This window comes from Lycium barbarum, chromosome 8, assembly GCF_019175385.1.
Source record: "Lycium barbarum isolate Lr01 chromosome 8, ASM1917538v2, whole genome shotgun sequence".
NCBI lineage: Eukaryota > Viridiplantae > Streptophyta > Magnoliopsida > Solanales > Solanaceae > Lycium > Lycium barbarum.
In genome coordinates this window covers 123,386,749-123,413,422 of record NC_083344.1, presented here as the reverse complement: position 1 = coordinate 123,413,422, position 26,674 = coordinate 123,386,749, and the positions used below count along the sequence as shown (strand labels likewise).

At 35.8% G+C, this 26,674-nt stretch overlaps 1 protein-coding gene and 1 pseudogene across 1 annotated transcript; both read left to right on the top strand.

Moving 5' to 3' along the window:
- The first annotated feature begins 7,893 nt into the window (after positions 1–7,893).
- Positions 7,894–11,602, top strand: LOC132607086 (subtilisin-like protease SBT3; annotated as a pseudogene).
- A 9,348-nt stretch (positions 11,603–20,950) lies between these two features.
- Positions 20,951–24,069, top strand: LOC132607085 (subtilisin-like protease SBT3). Its single transcript, XM_060320904.1, has one exon. The coding sequence runs from the start codon at positions 21,626–21,628 to the stop codon at positions 23,921–23,923; it is 2,298 nt and encodes a 765-aa protein (XP_060176887.1). The 5' UTR covers positions 20,951–21,625; the 3' UTR covers positions 23,924–24,069.
- Positions 24,070–26,674: the final 2,605 nt, after the last annotated feature.

Sequence of the window (26,674 nt, the reverse complement as noted above, 5' to 3'; positions counted from 1 at the left end):
ATAGTCATACCACGTCAACGCTCCCTTCAACAGAGTTTCCCCAAATTTCTTCAGCAATACCGACTCGATCTCATCTTCTTCCATATCATTGCCTTTTATGGCACAAGTATATGAGGTCACGTGCTCGTGCGGGTCCATGGTGCCGTCATACTTCTGTATGTCGGGCATTTTGAACCTCTTCGGGATCAGTTTCGGGGCCGCACTCGGTGGAAAAAGCCTTTAGATGTACCTTTTCGAATTCGGCCCCTTCAGTAAAGGTGGAGCCCCCGGTATCTGGTCCACCCGAGAATTGTATGTCTCGACCCTCTTTTCGGTCGAGTCCAGCCGTTTCGCCAAAGTTTCGAGCATCTTTAGGACCTCAGTTGAGGAGCCGGCTCATGAGCCGTCGCTCTCAACCATTCGTGCTTCGTTTCTTCCGGCTTCGACTGTACCCTTTGCCTTTACCGGACCTGCTTCACCCTTTCCGGTCTGCAGTTGGGCAATTGCTAATCCTTGCTCGGCGATTGCCGCCCTCTGTTCCTGCAACATTTCAAAAATTAAACGTAAGTTAATGCCGTCGTTTGGTGCGTCCGGTTCTCTCCGGCCCCGATCCCGGGACAACGTAACGGAATGGTGAGTGTTTAGTGGATCGGTGGCCGGTAAGGCGGCGTTCTCTTGATCTACGGTATTTTGCCGGTTGAGTCCTTCCCTTGAATCAACGGGGTTCGGGTCAGCGGGGTTCGGCAATGCCCGCAGTCCGCTCCCTTCGTTTTTCGCCACGATCTCGGTATTATTGACATGACCGGATTGTTCGACGTCAGCCATTTGGACCGTTTTCACAGAGATGGGTAGGGACGCTTTTGGTTTTGATGAATATGGTAGAAATCAAGGCCAAGACCACTATTATCCTAGCCCCATGGTGGGCGCCAAACTGTTTACCCCGGATTCGGATAATCAATTAAATTTGTAAATGGGTATAAGATATGCACTTTGTTATTGATGTGTGTTAGGAGGAGAAAACAAATATTTGGGAGCTCCTTAGTGAAGCGGCTAATGATGATAGTTGGCTAGTAATACGAATGTTTGTGAACAATGTATGATACTTGATGGATGGAATGCAATAATAATAATAACGGGTGGCCTTGGCCGAATCAAATAATGAGAGAGATTGTATATATGAATTCTTCTACTACAAGTGTTCTTGGGATATCAAAGGAGCCAACCCCCTTAAAGGAGGAGGATATGCCCTATTTATAGTGTTACCTCCATGAGTCCTCATACAATGGGAACTAGTAAAATAATAGCAACTAGGACAGCTCTGCACGGATTTGATGGGATTGGACTGACGGCGCCGTCTGACACACGCAAGGTAGGTAGTTGACTATGGCAGGACGCTACTAGCGCGTGGCCCGCATACACCGGTCACGCAGACCAACGGCTACTCGGCCTAACGGCCACGAATGCTCCGGCCATCGGGCTTGGATGTTCTAACGATGTCGAAGGCAGGACTGTCAGTGCTCATGCCCAGCTCCGGTCCAAGCATTACCCCGGTCAAGGGCGAACGGTACCGCCACCACATTCTCATTCCTTCCTCCGGCTTCGTTCCTCCGGTTTGTCTCGTATCCGATTTTTACCGTATACAAGTATGACTATGGAGCAGAAGTTTTTCTTCGGTTTGTACCAACAGAGATTAATAGGAGACTCACTGCCGGTTGAAAGGTAAAGCCCCCCAAGCAAGGGCTTTAGGCCCCTAGTATTTTGGGGTCCCTATTTTCTGTAGCCATATGTAAACCTGTTAACCGGTTAAAACCGATAACCGGACCGGTTAAACCGGAACCGGTAGAACCGGTTAACCGTGTAAAATTTTACCGGTCCGGTTTTGATATTTTTGAAACCGGAACCGGTTAAACCGGTAAAATCAAAACCGGACCGGTTAAACCGGTGAAATTAAAAAATAAAAATAAATAAAAAAGTCGTTGGGCTGCTCACTGCTGTGCGTTAATGGACCGTTGGCAACGGTCCATTTGCAAAAATGGTTGTGGCCAAACGATCATTTTGTTAATTTTTGGCCCCCAAATTTTTTTTTAACACTTTAACCCATCCCCACCCTTATATAAACCCTTCTTCATTTTCATTTTAATTCACACCAATTCACTCTTCTTCATCTTTCTCTCAAATCTCAATCTCTCAATTATAATTACTTTGCAATAATTAGCCACAAAGTCTTATTATAGTTTCAACTTTCAATTATTAATTTTGCAATTATAATATTGTTGGTGGAGTTGGTGATTTTGCAACAATCCGAAGTAGCTTTGGTGGATTTGCAATTCTAGCCGCCTTCACTTTGTTGGAAATTAATCCGGAAATTTGGTACCTTCGTTCCAACTCTATCTTTATTTTTCGCAATTTAATTCTAGAAATTTATTTTTCGCAATTTAATTTACACAATTTAATTCTAGCAATTTAATTTGTTGTAATTTATTTTCTTGTGATTTATTTGATTGTGATTTAAATTAATTCTATTTAATAATGTCAAAGAGATTAAGACGTGGTGCCGGTAGTAGTAGTCGTATTGTTAGGGGTGCGCTTAATGAGGAAACCTTTGTGGAAGAAACACCTAATTTAGGTATTGATGTTGGTGGAAATAATCCACTTTTAGGTCATGAGGCAATGCAACAACATTTTACCGACACTTTTAACTTAAACACACACACACACACATATATATATATATATATATTAAGTTATACATATATAAGTATATAGTACATATATATAAGTATATATAGTATATATATTAAGTTATACATATATATAAGTATATATAGTACATAGTACATATATATAAGTATATATAAGTTATACATATATATAAGTATATACTTATAATATATATTAAGTTATACATATATATAAGTATATTAAGTTATACATATATATGTATACGAAAAGCACTATTCTGTATTGCTGACTTGCTATTAGCCTGTTAGTCAGTAAATATTTAAACTTTAATTATAAAGTTGTATAACATATGTAAATATACCTACAATATACTAATAAATACTATAATATATATATATATAATACAAAAAACAAACAAAATGGTGGATGGACTATGTGGAGAAGAAGAACTTGAGAAGTTGATACATTTTAGAATGCTTCATTTAAATTTGAATTTATTTTCTCTAATTCGGAGTTGCATGCTCGCACAAAACACATCTATATTGACTTATTATTGTATTATATTTTACAATACGATTACACTCACACACACACAACTCAATTAATATTTTCTATCACATTTACAGATGAAAGGACTCACAAGTTTGAATCGGATAAATTAAGGCTACGTATACGTGCAACTTATGTCAATAATTATTAAATATATCTATAACAAATAACTATTACCTTTTTTTGTAGGTGTACACCATGAAATTTAGGACAATGATCTAGTAGCCATCATAATAAAGACAAATGTTAATCGAATTTCCGTACAACTTCTACGAAATACTACTTTCATTCGACGACAACTTCTTAATATGTATGCGGCTATAAAAAGACGGAGATTACAATTTCTTAAAGACAAGGCAAAAACTTTAAGACATGAAGCATTTGTGACCATAGGTGGTGTTGATCATATTCACATTTAAATTATGTGTTGTTGAAATCTCAGATAAACTGAATATTTGATATATTAAAAAAACTGCATAAGAAAAGATTACACAATTTGTTGGTTGTGTACAACTACATACTATAGTATTAGTGACCGAAGTAATAGAAAACAATGCTAAGAAACTTTTCTTTTCTCTCTTGAAAATGAAGCGTATCATTTCAACTTCACTTGATAGTAACTTCTGGTAAGATAGTATTTGCGACGGTAATGAATACCAATTGTATAAGCTCACTATTCGTCAATTTGAGCATGCATTCATCCCTTTCTAATTTAGTGCAATTCATCATACTTATTCAAATATTATTTCTAATATTCTACGAAGTTTGTACTAATTAGCATGGAATACACGTGCAATGCAGTAAAATATCTAATTCATTAAATATTAAGAAGTAATATTTCTATTACATGAAAGTTGAATCAAACTTTTCTGGAGCAGTAATGAATTTTAAACTGCATTGAATCAAATCAGAAAAAAATTCTATTCATTTTCTATAATTGAATTCCACGTTTTTTATCTGATTGTTCCTTTGAGCTTCCACTAGCTATTAAAGTCATTGTTTCACAATCTTTTCTTATTCTATGAATTAATAAAATGTATAATATATTGCCATTTCATATCACTTCTAGAGTACCTTTTTTGTGTCAAATATTTATCCATAGTTTAAATTATATCTGCCATAAAAAGGGAGTGCTCAATCATATAAGAACATCCATATAAAACTTAAAAGTCATTTTTTCCTTGAATCAACTACAATTCCAAAAACATCTTTGTATAAAAATGTAAATATACATCCTAATAAAAAGTTTTAAAAATAAAAAGTTAAATAAAAAAAATCAAATGTGAGATATTAAGAGAGTCAGCTGTAGAGGCTTTTGATTTTCTCGAGTACAATGTATCTAAGCACTAAGCTTATATAATTAAAGCAATTTATTTCTTTTGAGTAATGGATACTAATGATGTTTAGCTTTTACTATATTAAAAATTGTAACCTTTCAAAGTGTAATGAGTAGAGCTATTATTATTCAAACAAATTATAACGGCAATCATGTTAATGAATTATCTCATCAATCCAAGAAAACCAACAGATGCACTTCTCTGCATTATAAAGTTGTTATTTCATGAGAGGAAAGAAGCGGCGGGGAATAAGCTTTGCTACACAAAATGCGATGGAGTTAGAATCAGCTAAGGCGAAGCTCGAAGTCAAGGAAAATTTGTGAGGAGGGGGAAGGTGTATGCAGAGCAACGATAACTAAGATTGTACATATATTTATTAGTCTTTATATTTTTCCAACATTTTATTTCGTCTAAAGTTGATTTGCAGAATTCCAGTTGATATCTGGGCCATATTTCATAGCATATAAATACAGCTGCTTCAATATGATGTTCGTACGATATTTCACCGTTTGTTGACAAAATTCAAATATTTGAGTATTTGATTTGATGTATGCATATACGACGTTGAGAGACAAAAGTTGAATTGCAAAAAAGCATGCTAGCAATTTATCCCTACTTCTACTTGAGTCATGTTCCTAATATAATTGCCCCAAATCTTCTCTAGCTATGATTATGTTATTGTATCGCTTCCTCTCTGGTATATGTATCAATATAGATGTAAATACATGAAGATATTTCTTTTTAGTAATTTCTTCATGGATAGAAAAATAGCTAAATATTTAATGGATACTTCCATCGTGTCAAATATTTCGTTAAGTTCTTTGATTTACTAGAGAAGTATGCAATAAGATGTAGGATCTCTCAAGTCCGACATGTTTTTATGTGGTGTTCTCAAAGCTTTTGTAATCTTAGAAAAAGCGTACACGCGCAACGCGCGTGCTCAGAGACTAGTCTATAAAAATATCCTTGACCTCGAAAATTCCTTAAAGCATAGTAGTAACTTTGATATTGAGGGTTTATATTTATTTTTGAGTTAAAGTAAAGAAAAATGGTACAAGTAGAATATAATACTCTAATTAATATACTTAATTAGATAAAAAAAGACATGACTCTTTAATTTAATGTCTATATTGCTTATAGAATAATGTTAACAGTTCTTGGAACAATTGAATATGCGAAAAAAAAGTCTTCCAAAATTGATAAACTCTAACCTATAATCAACAATGTCTCAAGAGATCTTAACCGGATTAGTTATATATATATTATCAATTGAAAAAATATTAGAAGAAATTAATTATAAAAAATAAAAATAAAACAACTTTACATCTCAAAAAGTTATGAAAATAGATTTCAAAAACATATTTATACGTAATTTAAAAAAAAATAAAAAATTAAAGCCTCTTATTAAATTTGGCTTTAGGCCACCAAATTTATTGAGCCGGCCCCTGTAGGAGAGCTCAGAAATAGGGGTCATTAATCAGTAGCAACATTCATACAGTAGGGTTGAAATAAAAAGATATCATGCGGTAGCTTACCATACAAATTTTGAACGACAATAAATGAAATAACAAAGACAATATACCAACTGAGACAATAATGTCGTGGTTTGATGAATTTAATGACATATGAGCAATTCACTAATACAAAAAAAGAGTATAAAATAGTACATATGCGCCAATAGAAACGTGTATATACATACACGGAAAAAGAGAGTCTCTGTGTGTATAGAAGGAGGGAGAGGAGATAATGGATCGGCATGCATACAATTCGAAAAGTATGAACCTTCCAATATGATTGAGTGACTATAAAATCATTCCAATATGGGACATACCAATCAATCAAAATATGATAAAATCATTCCAATATGGGACATACCAATCAATCAAAATATGGTAGGGTCATTCTTTAATAGCAACTTGAGACTGATGTCCCACTTGCTGAAAATACCCAATACTAGTAGTACTGTTTATTATCGCCAAATAAAAAATGTGTTTGTCCAAACAATGACAATCCATAGTTATACTTGTCTAGGCTTATTTACTTTGAAATAAAATAGTATTCATACGTTATTCCAAAAGACTAATCTCATAGTAACAACTTTCTCCATTCGTATAAAATGAGACAAAAAGAGTATATATCTAGCCAAACTGTTTCATATAAAACGATTCCAAAACTTAAAAGGAAGAGGAGAAATCAGAAGAAAGTTGCTGAGCTTTCAATTTGAAGGAAAAAAGGAGAGGTGATGAGAAGATATATGGAATCTTTTAGACTTTTACACAAGACTTTTGAGTAAGAAGAGATGGGTTCTTCACGATGAATTGAAAGACTTTGTTCTTTTCTGCAAGAATCTTAAGAGAGAATTCAGTTTTGAACAATTTTACTTTTTGGTAAAGTTTTTAAGTGTTATGTAAGTGGGAAAAGAACTTTTTTGAAAGAAATATGCCCATAAAACATTTTACTTGTAAAACATTTTCAAGTTGGTGTGTGTTTACCAAAAAAAAATCCTGACAACATAATATAACTCAAAAAGCCTTAGCCAACACATGAAGGAAACTAGAAAATTGAATGCAGAACAATCTACAGCCATAGTTAGCACCTTGATGTATGCTAACAATTGTCACTTTTTCATCTAGCGTCCTCCTTCCGTTTACTTGACGTGGGGGATCCAAGATCTGTATGCAAGTTACACATTTAAATGTTCACTCTGAAGCATATATATATATATATATATATGTTCCCTCCAATAAATCTGCTTCTAGAGATTAAACTTGGTATTTGAGTGACGAGGAACCCTCTGTAAAAGACAGAAAAGTTGCCTTGAGAAAGAGAGGAAATAGTAGAAAAAAGAGCAAAAAAATGAAAAAGGAACAAAAAGAAAAAGAAAAGGCAAAAACAAAACTGAATTAGTCATTTGAAGGCATTTAACGCACAGAGAAGGGGTGGAAAGTACGCGTTGTGCTATGTCAGCGCATCTTGTTCAATAAGCACAGTTTTCACGGACTTCAGGTATTTCATAGTTCTGTTCTTAGTTGACGTGTTTAAATGAAAAATCCGAACAAATTTAAGGGTCGCACATGTATTCAGCCATTAGAAAAGTATGAAAAGTATGAACCTCCCAGGATGATTGGGTGACTATAAAATCATTCCAATATAGGACATTTACCAATCAGTCACAATATGGTAGGGTCATTTTTTTCATCGTAACTCAACACAAACGTCCCACTTGCTACAAATTCCCAATGCTAGTACTAATTTTATCACCAAATAAACACTGTGTTTGTCCAGACAATGACAATCCATACTTATCTATGCTTATTTACTTTTTTAAAAAACATTCCTTCATACGTGATATCAAAAGGCTAATCTAATAGTAACAACTTTCTCCATTCATATAAAGTGAGACGAAAAGAGTATATGTATAGCCAAACAGCTTCATATAAAATTTATCCCAAAATTTAGAAGAAATAGGAGAGAAACCAAAAGAGATGCTGAAATTTTTGACTTTTTAGTGAGAGTCTTGAATGAAATTTTCTTTAGCTTGAAATATTTCTCACTCTTAAATGAGAAAAAGAGAGGTGATAGGAAGATTTAAGGAATCTTTTACACAAGACTTTTGAAGAAGAAGAAGAGGAGAAGAGGTGGGTTTTTCATAGTGAATTGAAAGACTTTGTTGGGATTCTAAGAGAGGACAACATGAGGTGAGGTGTGGACAGGATTTTGTTTTGAATAGTTGTATGTTCGGTAAATCTTTCTTAAAATTTTTGCAAGTGTTATGTGAGGAAAAAGATACTTTGAGAAAATATCTCATAGCACTTCTGTTTTAAAGAACCTGTTTGAAAGAAACGAAACTCTTCAAATAATGGCCATATAACTTTTTCCAAATAATTGTAAAAGATTTTTCTAGTTGGTATTTGTTTACCACAAAATCCTGATAATAATAGCAGTAATACATAAATAGACCCTCAAATTTGGTCTCAGCTGGCAAGAATGCCCTCCAACTTTTTTGGGTGTGCACAAGTAGGCACCTCAACTTGTCTCCACTTTGTCAGTTGATCGCTCCAACTTACAAAATGATCATCTAGACACCTCCAAAATTTATGTGCCGCGTCAACATTTGTATTTACGTGTTCAACTTTATACAAGTTGAGGTGCATACTTATGCACACCCAATTTTGGAGGGCATACTTACCAGCTGAAACCAAGTTTGAGAGTCTGCTTATGTATTATGCCTAACATAATATAACTCCAGAAAAAGGAAGATAAACTAAGATTTTTCTAGTCGGTGTTTGTAACTTAATCATTAGTATTAATTACTGTATATTCCAACCTCAATTGATCACTTAAAAACATGGTTTAACATTCTTCCTGTATAGTGTGTACACAGCAAGCACACAACTTTGATTTAGACTAGCAAAAGTCTCCACAGGTCTACTGGCACTAACTTCCTAGTAATTGTTCTCTTTCAAAGAAACCAACAAGTCTTAGAAAATGAAAGCTTACCAATTGGTCAAACTGCATTATCTACTTCACAAAACCAGCCAACTGTAGCTGTTTCTTAAGGTGTATATTAAAAGGAGGGTCTGTTATAGTAGGAAAACACTAAATGCAGAGGGAAAAAACTATGATAGGAGTACCTTTCCTTCTGTTCTCTTGGTTTCTATTTTGTCCTTCTTTGTTATTACGAACTTCAGCAGAGAGGTCTACTTACATTGTCCACTTGGATAAATCTTTTATGCCTAAAATCTTTTCTAGTCACCAGAACTGGCATTCTTCCATTATTGATACCATCAAGATTGAGGTTCCCGCTACACAAAATGGCCACCATCCAGTTCCAAAGCTTCTTTATTCTTATGACAATGTCCTTCATGGCTTCAGTGCTGTTTTATCTAAAGATGAACTTGAAATTCTCAAGAAGTCACAAGGCTTTCTTTCGGCTTATAAAGACAGACCTGTTGAAGCTCACACAACTCGTACTTCCGAGTTTCTTAAGCTCAATCCTGCTTCTGGGCTATGGCCAGTTTCTGGTTTTGGTCAAGATGTTATCATTGGTGTACTTGACTCTGGTGTCTGGCCAGAATCTGCCAGTTTCAGTGATGATGGATTGCCTGAAATTCCAGAAAGGTGGAAGGGAATTTGCAAGCCAGGAACAGAGTTCAATTCTTCATTGTGCAACAGGAAACTCATTGGGGCTAATTACTTCAATAAGGGGCTTCTTGCTGATGATCCTAGTGTGGATATTTCCATGAATTCTGCAAGGGATACTAATGGTCATGGCACACATGTTGCTTCCATCGCTGCTGGTAATTTTGCTAAAGGAGCTTCATATTTTGGATATGCTCCTGGAACAGCAAGAGGTATTGCGCCACGAGCTAGGATAGCTGTGTATAAGTTTAGTTTTGACGAAGGGACCTTCACTTCTGATCTAATTGCTGCTATGGACCAAGCTGTCGCAGATGGTGTTGACATACTGACCATTTCTTATGGGTGGGTTGACATTCCATTGTATCAGGATTCTATCGCGATAGCTTCTTTTGGTGCCATGATGAAGGGTGTCTTAGTCTCTGCTTCAGCTGGAAATAGTGGTCCTGAAATTGGAACTTTAAACAATGGAGTCCCCTGGATATTTACAGTGGCATCGTGCAATATAGACCGATCATTTTCCGGGTCTTTAACTCTTGGGAATGGCTTAAAGATTACTGGATTTAGCTTGTTTCCAGTGAGAACCATCATCAAGGAATTGCCTGTGCTTTACAACGAAAGTATATCTCCTTGTGATTCATCTGACCTATTATCAAGTTCCTAATGCTGGACGTAGCATCATGATTTGTTATAGCAATGCAGTAGAAGTCGAGGATCAAATGGCGGCTATCTCAGAGTCAAGATTTGGAGGAGCCATCTATGTTTCTGATGATCCAGATGTATTGTCATCCAATTTTTTTCCCAATCCTGGAGTAGTGATTAGCACCAAGGAAGGGAAACAAGTGATAGACTATGCAACCAAAAGTGTTAGACCTAAAGCTACCATCAGTTTCAAGGAAACGCATATTGATGTAAAGCCTGCTCCGATGGTTTCTGAATTTTCCTCGAGAGGCCCCTCTCGGAGCTATCTGCGAGTTGCAAAGCCAGATATTCTGGCACCAGGAGTGTTAATTTTAGCAGCCTGGCCATCCAACGTTTCAGCTGCAGTTATTGGCGTCAATACATTTTTGGATAGTGATTACCGTCTTTTATCAGGTACTTCCATGGCTGCTCCTCACATTGCTGGAATCGCTGCAATGCTGAAAGGAGCACACCCTGATTGGAGTCCTTCAGCTATTCGATCTGCCATGATAACCACTGCCAACCCTTTGGATAATACTGATAAGCCCATCAAAGCTGCGGATGATAAGAAAGATGCCACATCATTATCCATGGGAGCCGGACTCGTTGATCCAAACCGTGCAGTTGATCCAGGCCTGATATATGATGCCACTCCACAGGACTATGTGAACCTTCTCTGCTCCATGAATCTTACAGAAACGCAATTCAAAACAATTGCTAGATCATCAGCTAAGCACAACTGCTCAAATCCATCTGATGATATCAATTATCCATCATTTATTGCCTTCTTTAGCCCAAATGGTAACTACACTTGGTTGGAGCACAAATTCAGGAGGACAGTCACGAATGTTGGAGCTGGTGCAGCTAAATATAAAGCAACAGTGAAAGCACCAAACAACTCGATAATCTCTATCTCTCCTCAGACCTTGTTGTTTGAGAAGAAAAGTCAGAAGCAGGACTATACTCTGACCATACGTTACAAAGGCATTGCAGAAGACAAAGCACAATCTGGTTCAATCACTTGGGTGGAAGACAACGGTCATCACACCGTTAGAAGTCCTATAGTAGTAGCTCCAGAGATTTATGTCTGGACCTGAAATGCTGCAGCTGACAAAGCTGTTTCATTTGTAATTTTGTAACTGTCAAAGAGAGGTCTGTTTAAGTAGGTGGAAGCATGCTGGAAAAGCACATGTTTGAAGTAATTGTTGAATAATATTTTTTCAGTTTTCAATAAAGCAAGACTTAGTTGCTCTTTAAAATTTTGTTGCTACATAAAACTAAAGTCATTAGATGTTTTCTGCAGATATCACCATGAAGTATACATCCACTTATTCAACTTCAGGAGAATCTATGGTGCATAAAAGATGCAGGGTACAACTAAAAATTCTAATCCTGCTGTTGTAAAGAGCCCCAGGATATGGAAGAAAAGATTTTCCTGGACCTATACTGGGAAATTCATGGTATTTTCCCATTTAGGGCCAGAAAAAAAACAGTCTGTTGATGTAAAGAAGTGTTAAACTGACAAATGAGAGGGAAAGGGCTTTTTGTCTATAGAATAAGAGCATTGAGTAGACCTTTTGCCTTAGGCAACAAATGATATGTTAATGAAATTCTACATGAGGAAATTAGAAAATCTGTAGCGCCTACGACTCTATTGCTTCTTTGTATTCCAGACATTTATTACAAGCAGAGCTCCACCAAAACAGAGAACCAATGAACTTTGGTTCAGTCATATGGGTTGAATTGGGGCAAACATAAGTACTGAGTTCTATAGTATTACCTTGACTGATTAAGGTCTAATTTGAAGCTCTAAACTGGGCATACGACTATTGTATTAGTTGATAAGTAGTTAAGTATAACTATAGAACAGAGGTTTCTATTCAATTTCTGCTAATAGAGTAATAGACACTGAAGAGAGATCTTTGCTAGTCGCCAAGAACGGCGACAGGGATCATTAATCAGTAGCAACATTCATACAGTAGGCTTTCCATGGTTTAGTTTCACAAGATAATTTTACAGAGCATGTTATATGGAGATTGCTTCCTCAAGTTTTCCCTTGTCAAAAAGAAATTATTGCTTAAAAAGCTTGTATCAATTAAAAGTTAGCTGATGGTAAAACAACACCTTCAAAAAGCTATCCTTTCAGCACATATCCATTGACCTCAAAGAGTATGTTTGAACACATCATCCACCAATCAAAAGTTATCCATAACATTATTGTCAAGAGATCCATCAGCAGGACAAAACAAAACTATGTTACTAACTATCTTCAGAGCTAAAACTCAAAAATTCTTCCTATCAACAATATGTAAGAATTGCATCATAGCATAATCAGTTCCTTTCCATAAGTATAAAGTGGAGTTGAGCAATGGTATCTTAAACTAAGCATGCAAACTAAATACTCTCTTAAAAGTTCCTCCAGCTTTCCAATTGCTTCTTCATTTTTGTGCTTAAAATGCTTTTGACATTTAGCCATATATCTATCTTCTTAACATTACATGGAAAAGCCACATATTTCTAAGCAAATGGAAATTTCCACATCTATTTCCTCTATGAAATTAGTCTTTTCCCTTTGGATAATCAGTTGAAGTTCAATCATGAGACTTGCAATGTGTGCCCACCTCTTCTTAATTTTTATTTTAACCCCCGAGTATGACTGGCCTGTCAGTACTGACGACAGCGGCTAAGTCAAAATTTTCACTAAGGAATTCAAAATATAAAAAGTGAATATAAGAAAAAGCCAATAGAATTCAACTGTCAACATCTATTATAAGCACATAAAAGTAATTTTGACCTAACCATATATATACAGTGTAATTTTTCAGCAAAAAGAACTTGGATGGGCGTCCCCTAGCTCCGCCCTGACGGACGATATAAATATTTTTTTACACCGTTAAGAAAAAACATATATTCAATAGGTCTTCAATAATTCCATGTTAGCTTGGGAAATCTAAAACCGGATAGAAAGATCCCTTCTTCTGCAGTTAAAGCAAGAACTTCACCGTATCAAGAAATAAATATATTTAGTGATAAAAGATGAAAGTCAGTTATCAAGAGACAACAACTATCAAGTCAATAGTCAGAACACCAACAGTACTAAAGACAGCTAGAAAATGACAGTGAGAATTGAATCTACACTTAGTAGTCGTTTGGCCATAAAAATTATTCACTTTTTTTTACTTTTAGGCGTTTGGCCATAAATATTCGGAATACAACTCCGGAGTTATGTTCCGGAATACCAAAAACAAGAAAAACTTGTTTTTAAAAAAAAAAATCACTTTTTTACAATTACATTTCATCAAAAACTACAATTTCAAAAATTATGACCAAACACAACTCCAACTCCAAATCCAACTTCAAAAGTTCCAAAAAAAGTGAATTTATTTTTGGTATTTATGGCCAAACGGCATCTTATTATGTGAAAAATTACCATTTATATCACCAGATTATAAACCTTGGTGGAAAAAGATAAAGCTTTTCTAATATTTTTAGATCAACCAAACTACTAATAGATTAGGTTACACTCCAAAGATGGTACTTTTTCTTTTCATTTTATGTGACAGTATTTAAATGATCACAAAGTTTAAAAAAGAAATGAATATTTTTTGGTACGTAAGCTAAATTTCCTTACAATTAAAGACGTGATGAGAGCTACACATATCCATTTATATTTCTCTCTTGATAAAAATGTGAACTTTATATCAAGTTAATTCCAAACGTCATGCCAATAAGAGCAGAAAAAACAAGTAAGATCAAATAAGTTTTGAAATACAGAAATTAATACTAGTATGACATTCACATAGAAAAACAAAGATGAAAAGCTTCAATGAAGAAGATGTTAAAGGAGTCTGTTATGGCATGGGGAAAGACAGACTGAAATGTAAAATAGGAAAAAATAAATTATTTTTCTCTTGATATACGAAAGTAGACAAGTAAAAGTAAAAATCTATTTTTAAAATCGTGGACAGTAAAAATAAAAATCTATTTTTCGAATATTGAACAATTAAAGTAAACGAGGTAATACTCATCATGAGAATTATGTAGAAACGTAAAGAGAAAAACAAAGAGGCTCTGAAACCTATTAAAATAGATAAAATGATTTGGGCTTTTTGCAGGATTGTCCTTCGCTGGGGGTGGTCTTTAATTTTTGTCCCTCAAATAAGTGATCTTTAACTTTTGTCCTTAAGGCCCAAATTCTGCCTTGTATGTACAGTTTTGCAAATTCTATCTATGCAAATACTGCCTTAATTGTTACACCCCGAATTTTCACACGTTAAAGTCGCATCATGGGTTAATCGACGCAAGTTCAAAAAGAAATTATCTTGAGGTTAAAAGGGATTGAGCTTATTAATATAAATGGTTACAAGAGTCTGTAAATAATATTAGTAAGTGGCGGAAGATTTGGAGGGTGGATGAATCAAAGAAGCATGGGTTTCGTCAAAAGTCGGCAAGTTAGCAATATAATAACTTGCACTTTTGGGAGAGATTAGGAGTGCTTCACATGCTAAGCAAGTAATGATATGAAGAATTTGAATTGTATAATGGTCTCTTGTTAAGTTGGTACTCAAACGAGTTGTAATACGAAAGTCGACAAAGGTCGTCGCAAATTAAGTTTGTAAATTTCACTGAAATTTGGGTCAGATGTCGAAGAGCTTTTATCTCAATCTACTTGGAGTTACGGGGTGATCCACCCACCAAATCGAAGCTCTACGAGTCTAGTTTCCAACGCATTTTACCGTTCATCGATACGACATCGGAATAGAGAGATATTTGCATTTCCGTCTAGGGACATAAACTGCAGCGGAAATAGTGCGCTAGGTCGGTGGCAGCTTATTCCCTTTTGTATAAAAGACCCACAAATCATCTTGGACCTTCATTTTCTCTAAGATAAAAACCCTAAGCACTCCCTATACTCTCTCAAACATTTCTCCATCAATCATAAGCAAATCCAAAGGCTAATAAAGTAACTTTAACGTAAGGAATCACGTGGTAATCGTAGAATCGCCATTTCTTCGTTGTTTCGCTTTTCAGAAGAAATCTCCAACTTGAAGTAATATCTGTTTTGGAGTGATTCTTGAAGTTGAAGGTATGTTCTACCCTTCTCATGGTCCTCTTAAGCTTCTACAAGTATTTAACCTAGAAATTGGAGGAGAAATGCCATAGGACAAGTCTTTATTAACCCTAAGGAACTCTTATGGAGGAACTTGATTGTTTGGGCTGTTTCTTGTGGTTTAAATGTATTATTTGGAGCTATGAAGTTATGGATGGATTGATAAGGAAGAATAGGAGTGAAGGAGAAGAAAAATGGTAGTCTTGAATGAAGAAATTAAACTACAAATGACCCTACGAACTTACGCCCGCAAGTTGTTCGACGAAATGCCTCAATGAGTATTTCCATAAGCTATGCATTTGGAATTGATCCCATATTGGTCGTATGATGTAAGTGATCGTTCGTAAGGCATTCGAGGACTCGGGAAACATATATAACTCCATCAACAAGGTATGTAAAGCTTTCTCTTCTCTTTTGTGGCATGACTAGAACTCGACGAACGTTTCATTTATACATTCATTCCGTGAAAACATAAGTCGATCATATTCTTTTACTTGAGCAGCCCTCTACTTCATACATGACTTATATTAAAGTGCTATCCATATTTCCATGTTTCTTTGGTTATCGATTGAAACGTTTTAGTAAAACTTCAGTCGGGCGTATCCCGAAATAGTTAAGCTTACCTCTTCTCCGAAATAGCTTGTATTAAAGTATTCCCACATCCTTATCTTTATTGTCCATCACTTACAGATGATGGACCTTCCATTGACATAAGTTTCCACTAAATATGAGATGAATACCCTTCTTTGTAATTGACTAATCTTTATTTCATAGATAATTGCATCAAACGTGTTTCATGCTTCCATATCTCTTTTGGCCACCGAATTGGAATGTTTCTGCTAAAATTGGATTGATCATATACCATCCGAATGAGTTGAACTCTACTTCATGTGTAACTCATACCAATTATCTTACATGTTCTCCATGTTGTTGTCTTTTGAATTGAAAGATAAAGAATGTAGCGACAATAACGATAGTCAGAGGGTAACAACGATAGGTCACTCCGACTCTTCTTATGATATCTCTTCTGAGGTCAGTCTTGCAGTGCACTTTTATATATGTATTTATTTTCATTACCGAGTCGTGCTATAGTCAGCCGAGTAGGCACTTATATGTGCACCTAGACATGTTTCTTTCTTTACCGAGTCGTGTTGTAGGTGGCCGGGTAGGCACGTAGCTGTGCACCTAGATGTATTTCTTTCTTTACCGAGCCGTGTTGTAAGCGGCCGGGTAGGCACGTAGCTGTGCATTGCCACTAATCAATTGGGCAAAGATGATGATGATATGATGATGAGCTCACCCCACAGAGGGATATATATTATTATATGATATGATATGCTATGCTATAAGCCTCCACCGTGAGGAATGATTTTTATGAGCATACAGTTATATTCCTGTCATGGTTATGGTTGCCCTCAGTGGCCTCGTTCAGAATTTCAGGTTGTCTCTACATCTCTTCCCCTGTTATCTATATCTCTTATGCTTATGTTATGTTTACACTTACCGTCTGACATACTCGGTACATCTTTCGTACTGACGCATTTTGTGCGCTGTGATCATGCCCACAGGTACGGTAGACGGATTGGTGTACCTTTCTCAATAGGATACCAGAGTTCAGCAGGGATGTTCGCACTCCATTCTCCAGAGCTGCTGGTCAGAGTCATTAAATAAGATGCATGCATGTATATATATATATATATATATATATATATATATATATATATATATATATATATATATATATATATATATATATATATATATATATATATATGTATTATAAGTATGGCTATGGGTACGTCGGGGCCACTGTCCCGATCAGTTGATGCATATTAGTGCTCTTAGAGGCTTACAGACTATCAGTCAGTGTACAGGTATTGCGTTTGGCCTTGCCGGCCTTCTGACTCTTTCTTGGTTGTGGCCTTGTCGGCCCTAGTTATGCATATATGTATTGTTGGGTCTTTTCTGCTTGCAAGTTGTCATGATATATTTCTTACAATTATTATTCAGCGGCTTTGTCGGCCTATAATTCACGTTATAGAGTTCATATGTCACAGTTGGTTTGCTCGGCCCTTCGGGTGTCAGGTGCCGGCCACACCTCCCAAGGTTGGGGTGTGACATTAATCCCCAAATTTGCATGGATGGATTTGCAAAATTCTGCCTTAAGGCAAAATTTGTTCTGCCTTGACGATTTTTTTTTTTTTTACTGAGCTGAGGTTCGAACCCACAACCTCAGGTTATTAGGCGAAAGACAAAACTTAAAGACCACCAATTTGAAAGACAAAAATTAAAGACCACCCAAATGAAGGCCAACCCGCGCAAAAAAAAAGAAGAAGTGAAACTTACATAAATAGCTACCTTTTATTGGCTTCTAACTAAATATAACTATAAAATGCAAAATTACCAAGTGTAGCTACTTTTCTTTAAAAACGCGTGTATTTCTATTTTTTTTTAAATATAGAGAAATACAGTGAACAGTAAACACGCTCCAATGAAATCAGAAGCTATTTATGGAACAGATTTTTTGAAATACACGGAAATACAAAATCGGGTTGAGCAAAAATAGCCTATATTTTTGGAACATATTCTTCTTTTTCTTTTTAAATGGTAAGTTAAATTAAATCAACCATATTTCACGCATTCCATAACAGCTCACGAATCTCTCTCAACTTTTATCACAATCAAAACTTTTTGAATTCAAAAACCACTAAAGATCTGAAAACTTCCAAATATAGAAAAATATACGCTGGAATATAATGAAATATGGTTGATTTTTTAAGAAATATAAAGTTGTAGCATGCATATATACAATGGAATACAATGAAATATATCAGAAACTACTTCATAAATTAGAAATGCAAAATGCAGAAATACATTGAAATGCAATGAAATACAAAAATCGTGAAAACAAAGTGGAGTAAAAATAGGCTATACACCAAAAAAAAGATAAATACATTTAAATACAGCGAAATAATACACTGAAATATGCTGAAAATTAGATATATTGTTTGTTGATACACTGAATATACTGAAATATTTTATCGAACACTTGGTGGGCATGAAGCTCCACAACTCTCATCAATGGTGTTTCTACAACAACAACCTATTTTCTTGCTCCTAGATGATGCTACAATATCATATTGCTATAATCAATACTATTCTTCATCACTCATAAGATAAACGACACCACATGATTAGCAAACATGAGAAGGATTTTCCTCTTATTTCGGCCTATCCATGGAGATTTATGAATTGTTATGGCTGAGCTTCAGCCATTGGCTGGAGATCCTCCACTGCTTTTCTTGTTGCCACTAGTGTATTTTTGCTTGGAGTATCAATATCCGCCATTAAAATGAAGAGTTAGAGCTTGTTGAAGATACTCTAACAATGGCTGAAAATATTGTTTTTAAAAAAGTTGAACGAAAAATAAAGGTAAAGACGATGAAATTTATGAAAAATTGAAGAGAAATACAACAAATAATATAACAAAAATTAGTTACCTGTAGAGATTGGGTAAATGATAAGAAAGAAGAAGAAACCGTGCTAATTATAGTGAAGAATAACGGGAGTAAAATACGGTTGTGAATTGAAGATGTGAGAAAAATATTTGAAAAAAAAAAGAGATTGTGGGTAAGTGGGAGAGAGGTACCTTATTTACAAAAATAAGTTATAAATGGTAATTTGATAAATAATTAAGCTACCAAAAATAATTAAAAAAAATAACTATTACTAATAAATAAGTCTTAAATGTAGTTATGGATTGTAAATTTTCCCTATATGTATATGCATATGCTAATGGGCCCAGCCCGTAAAGGTATTGTATATTATAGTGGGCTTTCCATTTAGGGCTACTACACCACTGGCCCACGATTCCCATTTTCTGTTGGTTAACATGCCCACGCGCCTTTTTCTTTTCCATATCCATATAAAGCGTGCCAACTCAATCAACCATTTAAATTTTTTAACCATAAATCTAATTAATTTCTAAGGTACAATTGAATAACCAGGAGATTACAATTCAAACTGCAAGAACTTTTCAAAATGTGGGTTAAAAAATCACTTGTGTAGGTCGAGGTTGAGCAAAATCAAGATTTCACCCAGGATAATCAAGATTGGTGTGATCAGTGCCGAAATCAAGAATTTTACTAAGAATAATCAAGATTTAATTCCAAATTATATATTAAAAAAAATGATTGACACATATATAGTTGTTTTTTCAATTGATCGCCTTGAGGCCTATGTAGCTCCGCTACTCTAGTGAGGCCAGGAAGACTAATGAAGACTTTATGTGAGAGGGTTTTATAAGCTGAAAACTAGTTCTTAATGTAGAAATCAAGTAAGGTGTTTGAGGTAACTTTTTTGGTTTGCCACTCAGTATCTGGTACTCGTTTTGGATCCCGACTAATGCGTATTCGTATGGCATAAAGTCCATTGTAGGGGAAACGCTCCCTACCAACAAAAACTTCATTCTCAGGATCAAACCCGAGACCTCTTGATAAGTTTGTAGTAGGGATGTCATAGGCGGTCAAAATGGACTGTGTTAATAAATGAGTCAGTTATTGACTCACCCAATGAGTCAGTTATTGACTCACCCAAAAGTTATTACTTGGGCTGTAATTGGTTGGGTTAAAATTGGCTAAATGCGGATCATAACACAACCCTCCCAATTTTTAGTAAGTTTTACTTTCTTTGTTTGTTCTTTTATAATTTCTTAAGTGCCTAATAAAACTATTTTTTTTCCTTCTTATTATGGCTATATATAACATATCAATTTAAAAAAATCTTTTTGAAAATCTTTTGACAAAGTTTCTATGGATCAATTTAGGCTACATATCAGCCCAATTTTTAGATGAAAGGAAATGGATTGGGCTAAAATAGGCAAGTCACTTGAGTAGGTTGGACAGGTCATGATGCCACCCGTAGTTTGGAGGAATCCATCCCACGATATGGTAATAAGGTACTCCCTCCGTCCCAAAAGATTGTCTTACTTTTCTTATTAGTTTGTCCCAGAGATTAACACATTTTTATATTTATAAACAATTTAACTTGATGAGATAATTTACAACCACACAAATATCTAATGCTTGTTTTGGATCATACATTTCAAAAGTATTCCTTTATTTCTTAAACTCCGTGTTAAATCAAACTAAGACAATCTTTTTGGAACGGATGGAGTAATTGTTAGGCAGTCACTTTCTAATAATTGAGGAGAAAGTGTACAAATAGAGGGTCATTGTAAAGAGCCTTTCCTCTCACACTTCATCCCTACTTGCTAACACTTACAAATAGGGACAAGAATCATGTTAGTATTTGATTCTAAAATCAAAGCTGAGGATTGCATATGATAGTACTTCCACTACCCTGTAAAGCAACAGGACAAACTTTCACCACTAAAACACTCTCATCAGGTACTTTTTCCCTCCATTCAAGCCCCATCATATTGCACAAAAAACTCTAATTTAGACTAACAAAATCAACTCATTAAAAATTTAGCTACATGCAGGCTAATTCTGTTAGCTGCAGTAACAAATTTAACAGTTGGTTATCACCATTTTAAGTTACAAGGTTAAATGGTGCCACCAAAGTAGACATATTTTGGCGAGATGGCTAAATTGCATTGTTAGTGTTAATGACAACAGTTTGTGCTTCAGCAGGGAAATAGATCAAATTTTTCAGCAGTTCTTGCTAATTCCATGAACCAAGTTTGATCAAAGAAGCCAGCTTTAGAAGGTTTAATAAGCCACGTAAAAGAAGACACTTGAGAATGAACCAAATTGCTCATCAATAATAGTCAAAACTGTCAAGGCACCGGCAATATGTGGTGTAGAAAAAAATTGCCAATGAGCACACAGTCACATAGTTTCTGTTACGATTCTTAGAAATATGGTTAACATTTTTCCCGTTTAGTGTGTACACAGTAAGCACACAACATTAATTTAGACTAGCAAATATATCCTCAGGTCCACTGGCTGAAACTAATTCCTAGTACTCCATTATTCTCTTTCAAAGAAAGCAACATGTCTTAGAAAATGACAGCTAACCAATTGGTCAAATTGCATTATCTATTTCACCAAACCAGCAACCTATGGCTGTATATTAAGAGGAGGCTCTCTTATGGTAGGAAAACACAAAGTTCAGAGAAAAAACTATGCTAGGAGTACCTTTTCTTCTGTTCTCTTGGTTTCTTTTTGGTCCTTCTTTATTGTTAGGAACCTCAGCAGAGAGGTTTACTTACATTGTCCACTTGGACACATCTTCTATGCCTAAAATCTTTGCTAGTCATCAGAACTGGCATTCTTCCATTATTGATTCCATCAAGATTGAAGTTCCCATTTCAAAAAATGATCACCATCTAGCTCCAAAACTTCTTTATTCGTATGACAATGTCATTGATGGATTCAGTGCTGTCTTGTCTAAAGATGAGCTTGAATCCCTCAAGACTTCAGCAGGTTTCCTTTCGGCTTATAAAGATAGGACTGTTGAAGCTCACACTACTCATACCTCTGAGTTTCTTAAGCTCAATCCTGCTTCTGGGCTATGGCCGGCTTCTGGTTTTGGTCAAGATGTGATCATTGGTGTACTCGACTCTGGTGTTTGGCCAGAATCTGCCAGTTTCAGTGATGATGGATTATCTGAAGTTCCCAAAAAGTGGAAGGGAATTTGCAAGCCAGGAACACAGTTCAATTCTTCAATGTGCAACAGAAAACTCATTGGAGCGAATTATTTCAATAAGGGGCTTTTGGCTAGCGATCCTACTGTGAAGATTTCTATGAATTCTGCCAGAGACACTAATGGTCATGGCACTCATGTTGCTTCCATTGCTGCTGGTAGTTTTGCTAAAGGAGTCTCATATTTCAGATATGCTCCTGGAACAGCAAGAGGTATCGCCCCACGGGCTAGGATAGCTGTGTATAAGTTTAGCTTTGAAGAAGGAACCTTTACTTCTGATTTAATTGCTGCTATGGACCAAGCTGTTGCAGATGGTGTTGACATAATAACAATTTCTTATGGGTGGGATAATATTCCATTGTATAAAGATTCTATTGCAATAGCTTCTTTTGGTGCCATGATGAAGGGTGTCTTAGTCTCTGCTTCAGCTGGAAATAATGGTCCTGAAATGGGAACTTTAGCCAATGGAGTCCCCTGGATCTTTACCGTGGCATCATGCAGCACTGACCGATCATTTTCCGGGACTTTAACTCTTGGGAATGGCTTAAAGATTGCTGGATTTAGCTTGTTTCCGGTGAGAACCACCATCAAGGATTTTGCTTTCGTTAAGAATGAAAGTTTATCCACTTGTGATTCATCAGACCAATTACCCCAAATCCCTAATGCTGAACGTAGCATCATAATTTGTTATAGCAGTGCAGTAGAAGTAGAGGAACAAATGGCGGCTATCTCAGAGTCAAGATTTGGAGGAGCCATCTATATTTCTGATGATCCAGATGTATTGACATCCAATTTTTTTACAAATCGTGGAGCTGTGATAAGCACCAAGGAAGGGAAACGAGTGATAGGCTATGCAACCAAAAGTGTTAGACCTAAAGCCAGCATCAGTTTCCAGGAAACACATATTGATGTAAAGCCAGCTCCAGTTGTTTCTGCATTTTCCTCGAGAGGCCCCTCACGAAGCTATCTGCAAGTTGCAAAGCCAGATATTGTGGCACCAGGAGTGTTAATTTTAGCAGCCTGGCCATCGAATGTTTCAGCTGCTGTTATTGGTGTCAATACATTTTTAGATAGTGATTACCGTCTTTTATCAGGTACTTCCATGGCTGCTCCTCACATTGCTGGAATCGCTGCAATGCTGAAAGGAGCACATCCTGATTGGAGTCCGTCAGCTATTCGGTCTGCCATGATGACCACTGCCAACCCTTTGGATAATACTGCAAAACCCATCAAAGCCGCGGATGATAAGAAATATGCCACATCATTATCCATGGGAGCTGGACTCGTTGATCCAAACCGTGCTGTTGATCCAGGCCTGATATATGATGCCACTCCACAAGACTACGTGAACCTTCTCTGCTCTATGAATTTCACAGAAGCACAATTCAAATCCATTGCTAGATCATCAGCTAAGCACGACTGCTTAAATCCATCCACTGATATCAATTACCCATCATTTATTGCTCTCTTTAGCCCAATTGGTAACTACACTTGGTTGGAGCAGAAATTCAGGAGGACAGTCACGAATGTTGGAGCTGGTGCAGTTAAGTATAAAGCAAAAGTGAGAGCACCAAAAAACACGACAATTTCTATCTCACCGCGGACCTTGGTTTTTGAGAAGAAAAATCAGAAGAAGGACTACACTCTGACCATACGTTACAAAGGCAATACAGAAGACCAAGCACAATCTGGTTCAATCACTTGGGTGGATGAGAACGGTCATCACACTGTAAGAAGTCCTATAGTAGTAGCTCCAGAGATTGATGCCTGGACCTGAAATGCTGCAGTTGACAAAACTGTTGCACTAGTAAGTTTGTAACGCTCTAAGAGAGTTCTGTTATAGTAGCTGGAAACATGTTGACAATTCATGACATATATGTCTTTGTTGGGTCATCAATAATGCAAGGCTTTCTTGCTCTTTAACATTTTGTTGTTACACAGAACCGAAAGTCATCAGACGTTTCACATCATTAGATGTTTTCTGCAGATATCACCATGAAGTAGTATATCCTCTTATTGAACTCATGGGAGAATCTATGGCTGCATAAAATATGCAGTGCTAGTATAACTGAAATTCTAATCTGATTAAGGAAGAAAAGATTATCTTGGACCTATACAGGGGAACTAATGGTAAATTTCAAATTCGCGCAAACAATACAGTATGTTGATGCAAAGAAGTGTTTAACTGACAAGTATTGAGTAGACCTCTTGCCCTAGCCAACAAATGATATGTAAATAAACTTTCACACGAGGAAATTAGAAAATTTGTAGCGCTTACAACTCTATAGCTTCTTTGCACTCCCAGACATTTATTACAAGCAGAGCTACACCAAAACAGAAAACCAATGAACTTAGGTTCAGTCATATCGGTTGAAGAGGGGAAAACATACGGTACTGAGTTCTATAGTAGTACCTTGACAGATTAAAGTCTAGTTTGAAGCTCTAAACTGTGCATACCACTATTGCATTAGTTGATAAGTAGTTAAGTATGACTATAGGGCAGAGGTTTCTATTCCATTTCTGCTAATAGAGTAATAGACATTAAAGGGAGATCTTTACTAGCCGCCAAGAACGGAAACAGGGGTCATTAATCAGCAGCAACGTTCATACAGTAGGCTTTACATGGAGACTGCACGCGCAAGTATTTCCTTGTCAACAAGAAATTATCGCATAAAAAATCTTGCATTGATTAAAAGTTAGCGATGATCAAACAACACCTGGAAATAGCTATCCTTTCAGTACATATCCATTGACCTCAAAGAGTATGTTTGAACACATCACCTACAGATCAAAAGCTATCAATAACATAATTTCAAGAGATTCATCAACAGGACAAAAGACAACCATGTTATTGTCAACCTTCAGAGCCAAAACTCAAAAATTCTTCCTATCAACAATAGCTAAGAATTGGATCATAGCCTAAGGTTCTTGAAAAACAATTGGATCACAACGTAATCTGTTCCATCCCATAAATATAAAGTGGAGTTAAGCAATAGCATCTTAAATTAAGCTGGCCAACTAAAGGACTCTCTTAGAAGAAATTGCAGTTTACCAATTGCATCATCTTTTTTGTGCTTAAAATGCTTTTGACATTTAGCCATATGTCTATCTTCTTTAACATTACATGAAACCCACAAGTTTCTAAGAAAGCAGAGATTTCCACATTTATTTTCACTATGTAACTAATGTTTCTTCCCTTTGGAAAGTCAGTAGAAGCTGAATTGTCCAAAATTGGTTCAATAATGAGACTTGCAATGTAGCCACCTCTTCTGAGTTTGTATATTAACACCCGAGTATGACTATCCTGTCGGTACTGACAACAATGACGGCACTAAGGGGATTTTCAAAATATAAAGAAGTAAACGCAAAAAACCAAGATAATTCAACATCTATTATATACCCATAAAAAGAATATCAGTTGAATATACATATATAGTCTAATTTTACGGCGAAAAGGATCCAGATGAGCATTCGGCCCTGAGTGACTATATAAATATTTTTTACACAGTTAAGAAAAAACTTATATTCAACTGATCTTTAATAATTCCATATTAACTTGGGAAATCTACAACAGGATAGAAAGATCCCTTCTGCAGTAAAAGCATGCACTTCACCATATCAAGAAGGAAATATAATAGCGATAAAAGATGAAAGGAAGTTATCTAGAGACAACAACTATCATGTCAATAGTCAAAACACTAACAGCAGTAAAGACTCAGCTAGAAAACGACACTACAAAAGTTGCACGCTTTATACAGAATACAAAGATTTTTTTCACAGTAGACTCTAGATGACTAGCTAGCTGCATGCTGAATCATGTTCTGAACCAAGGGGAAAAGGGATAAACGCTTATCAGAATTCTGTTCATCATCAATTAGAATATTGGAGTGGTCTATATTTTTTGTTAATATTTTCTATTACATAAGATGTGGGAAAAGGGACAGTGAGAATCGAACTATTGCTGGGAGGCGTAGTAGGTAGCCTGTGACATTAATCGAGTTACGCACCAGTTGGCCTGAACATCACAATTATAAAAAAAAATTGTATCCACATTTATTATGTGAGAAACTACCACTCATATCACTAGATTATAAATTTTGGTCGACTATACGTGTAAAAATATTTAACTTTTTATATATGTAGATCAACCAACCCAATAGATTAGGTCACAATCCCAAAATTGTACTTTTTTCTCTTATCTTATGCAACAGTGTTTGATGAAGCAAAAAGTTTAAAAAATTAGACGAAGACCTTCAGCAAGTAAGCTAAATATACATGATTTATCAAAATTTTCCTTACCACAACTAAAGACGTGATGAGATTTACACATCTTTTTTATATTTCTCTCCTGTAAAATGCGAACTTCATTTTATATCAAGTACCAAAAGTCATTTCAGTGAGAGTAAAATAAAAACAATAAGATCATACTCCCTCCGTCTCAATTTAAGTGTATTATTTTGATTATATAGGCATGTAGTTAAGAAATGAAGAAAGACTTTGGAATCTTGTGGTTCTAAATTAAAGATCT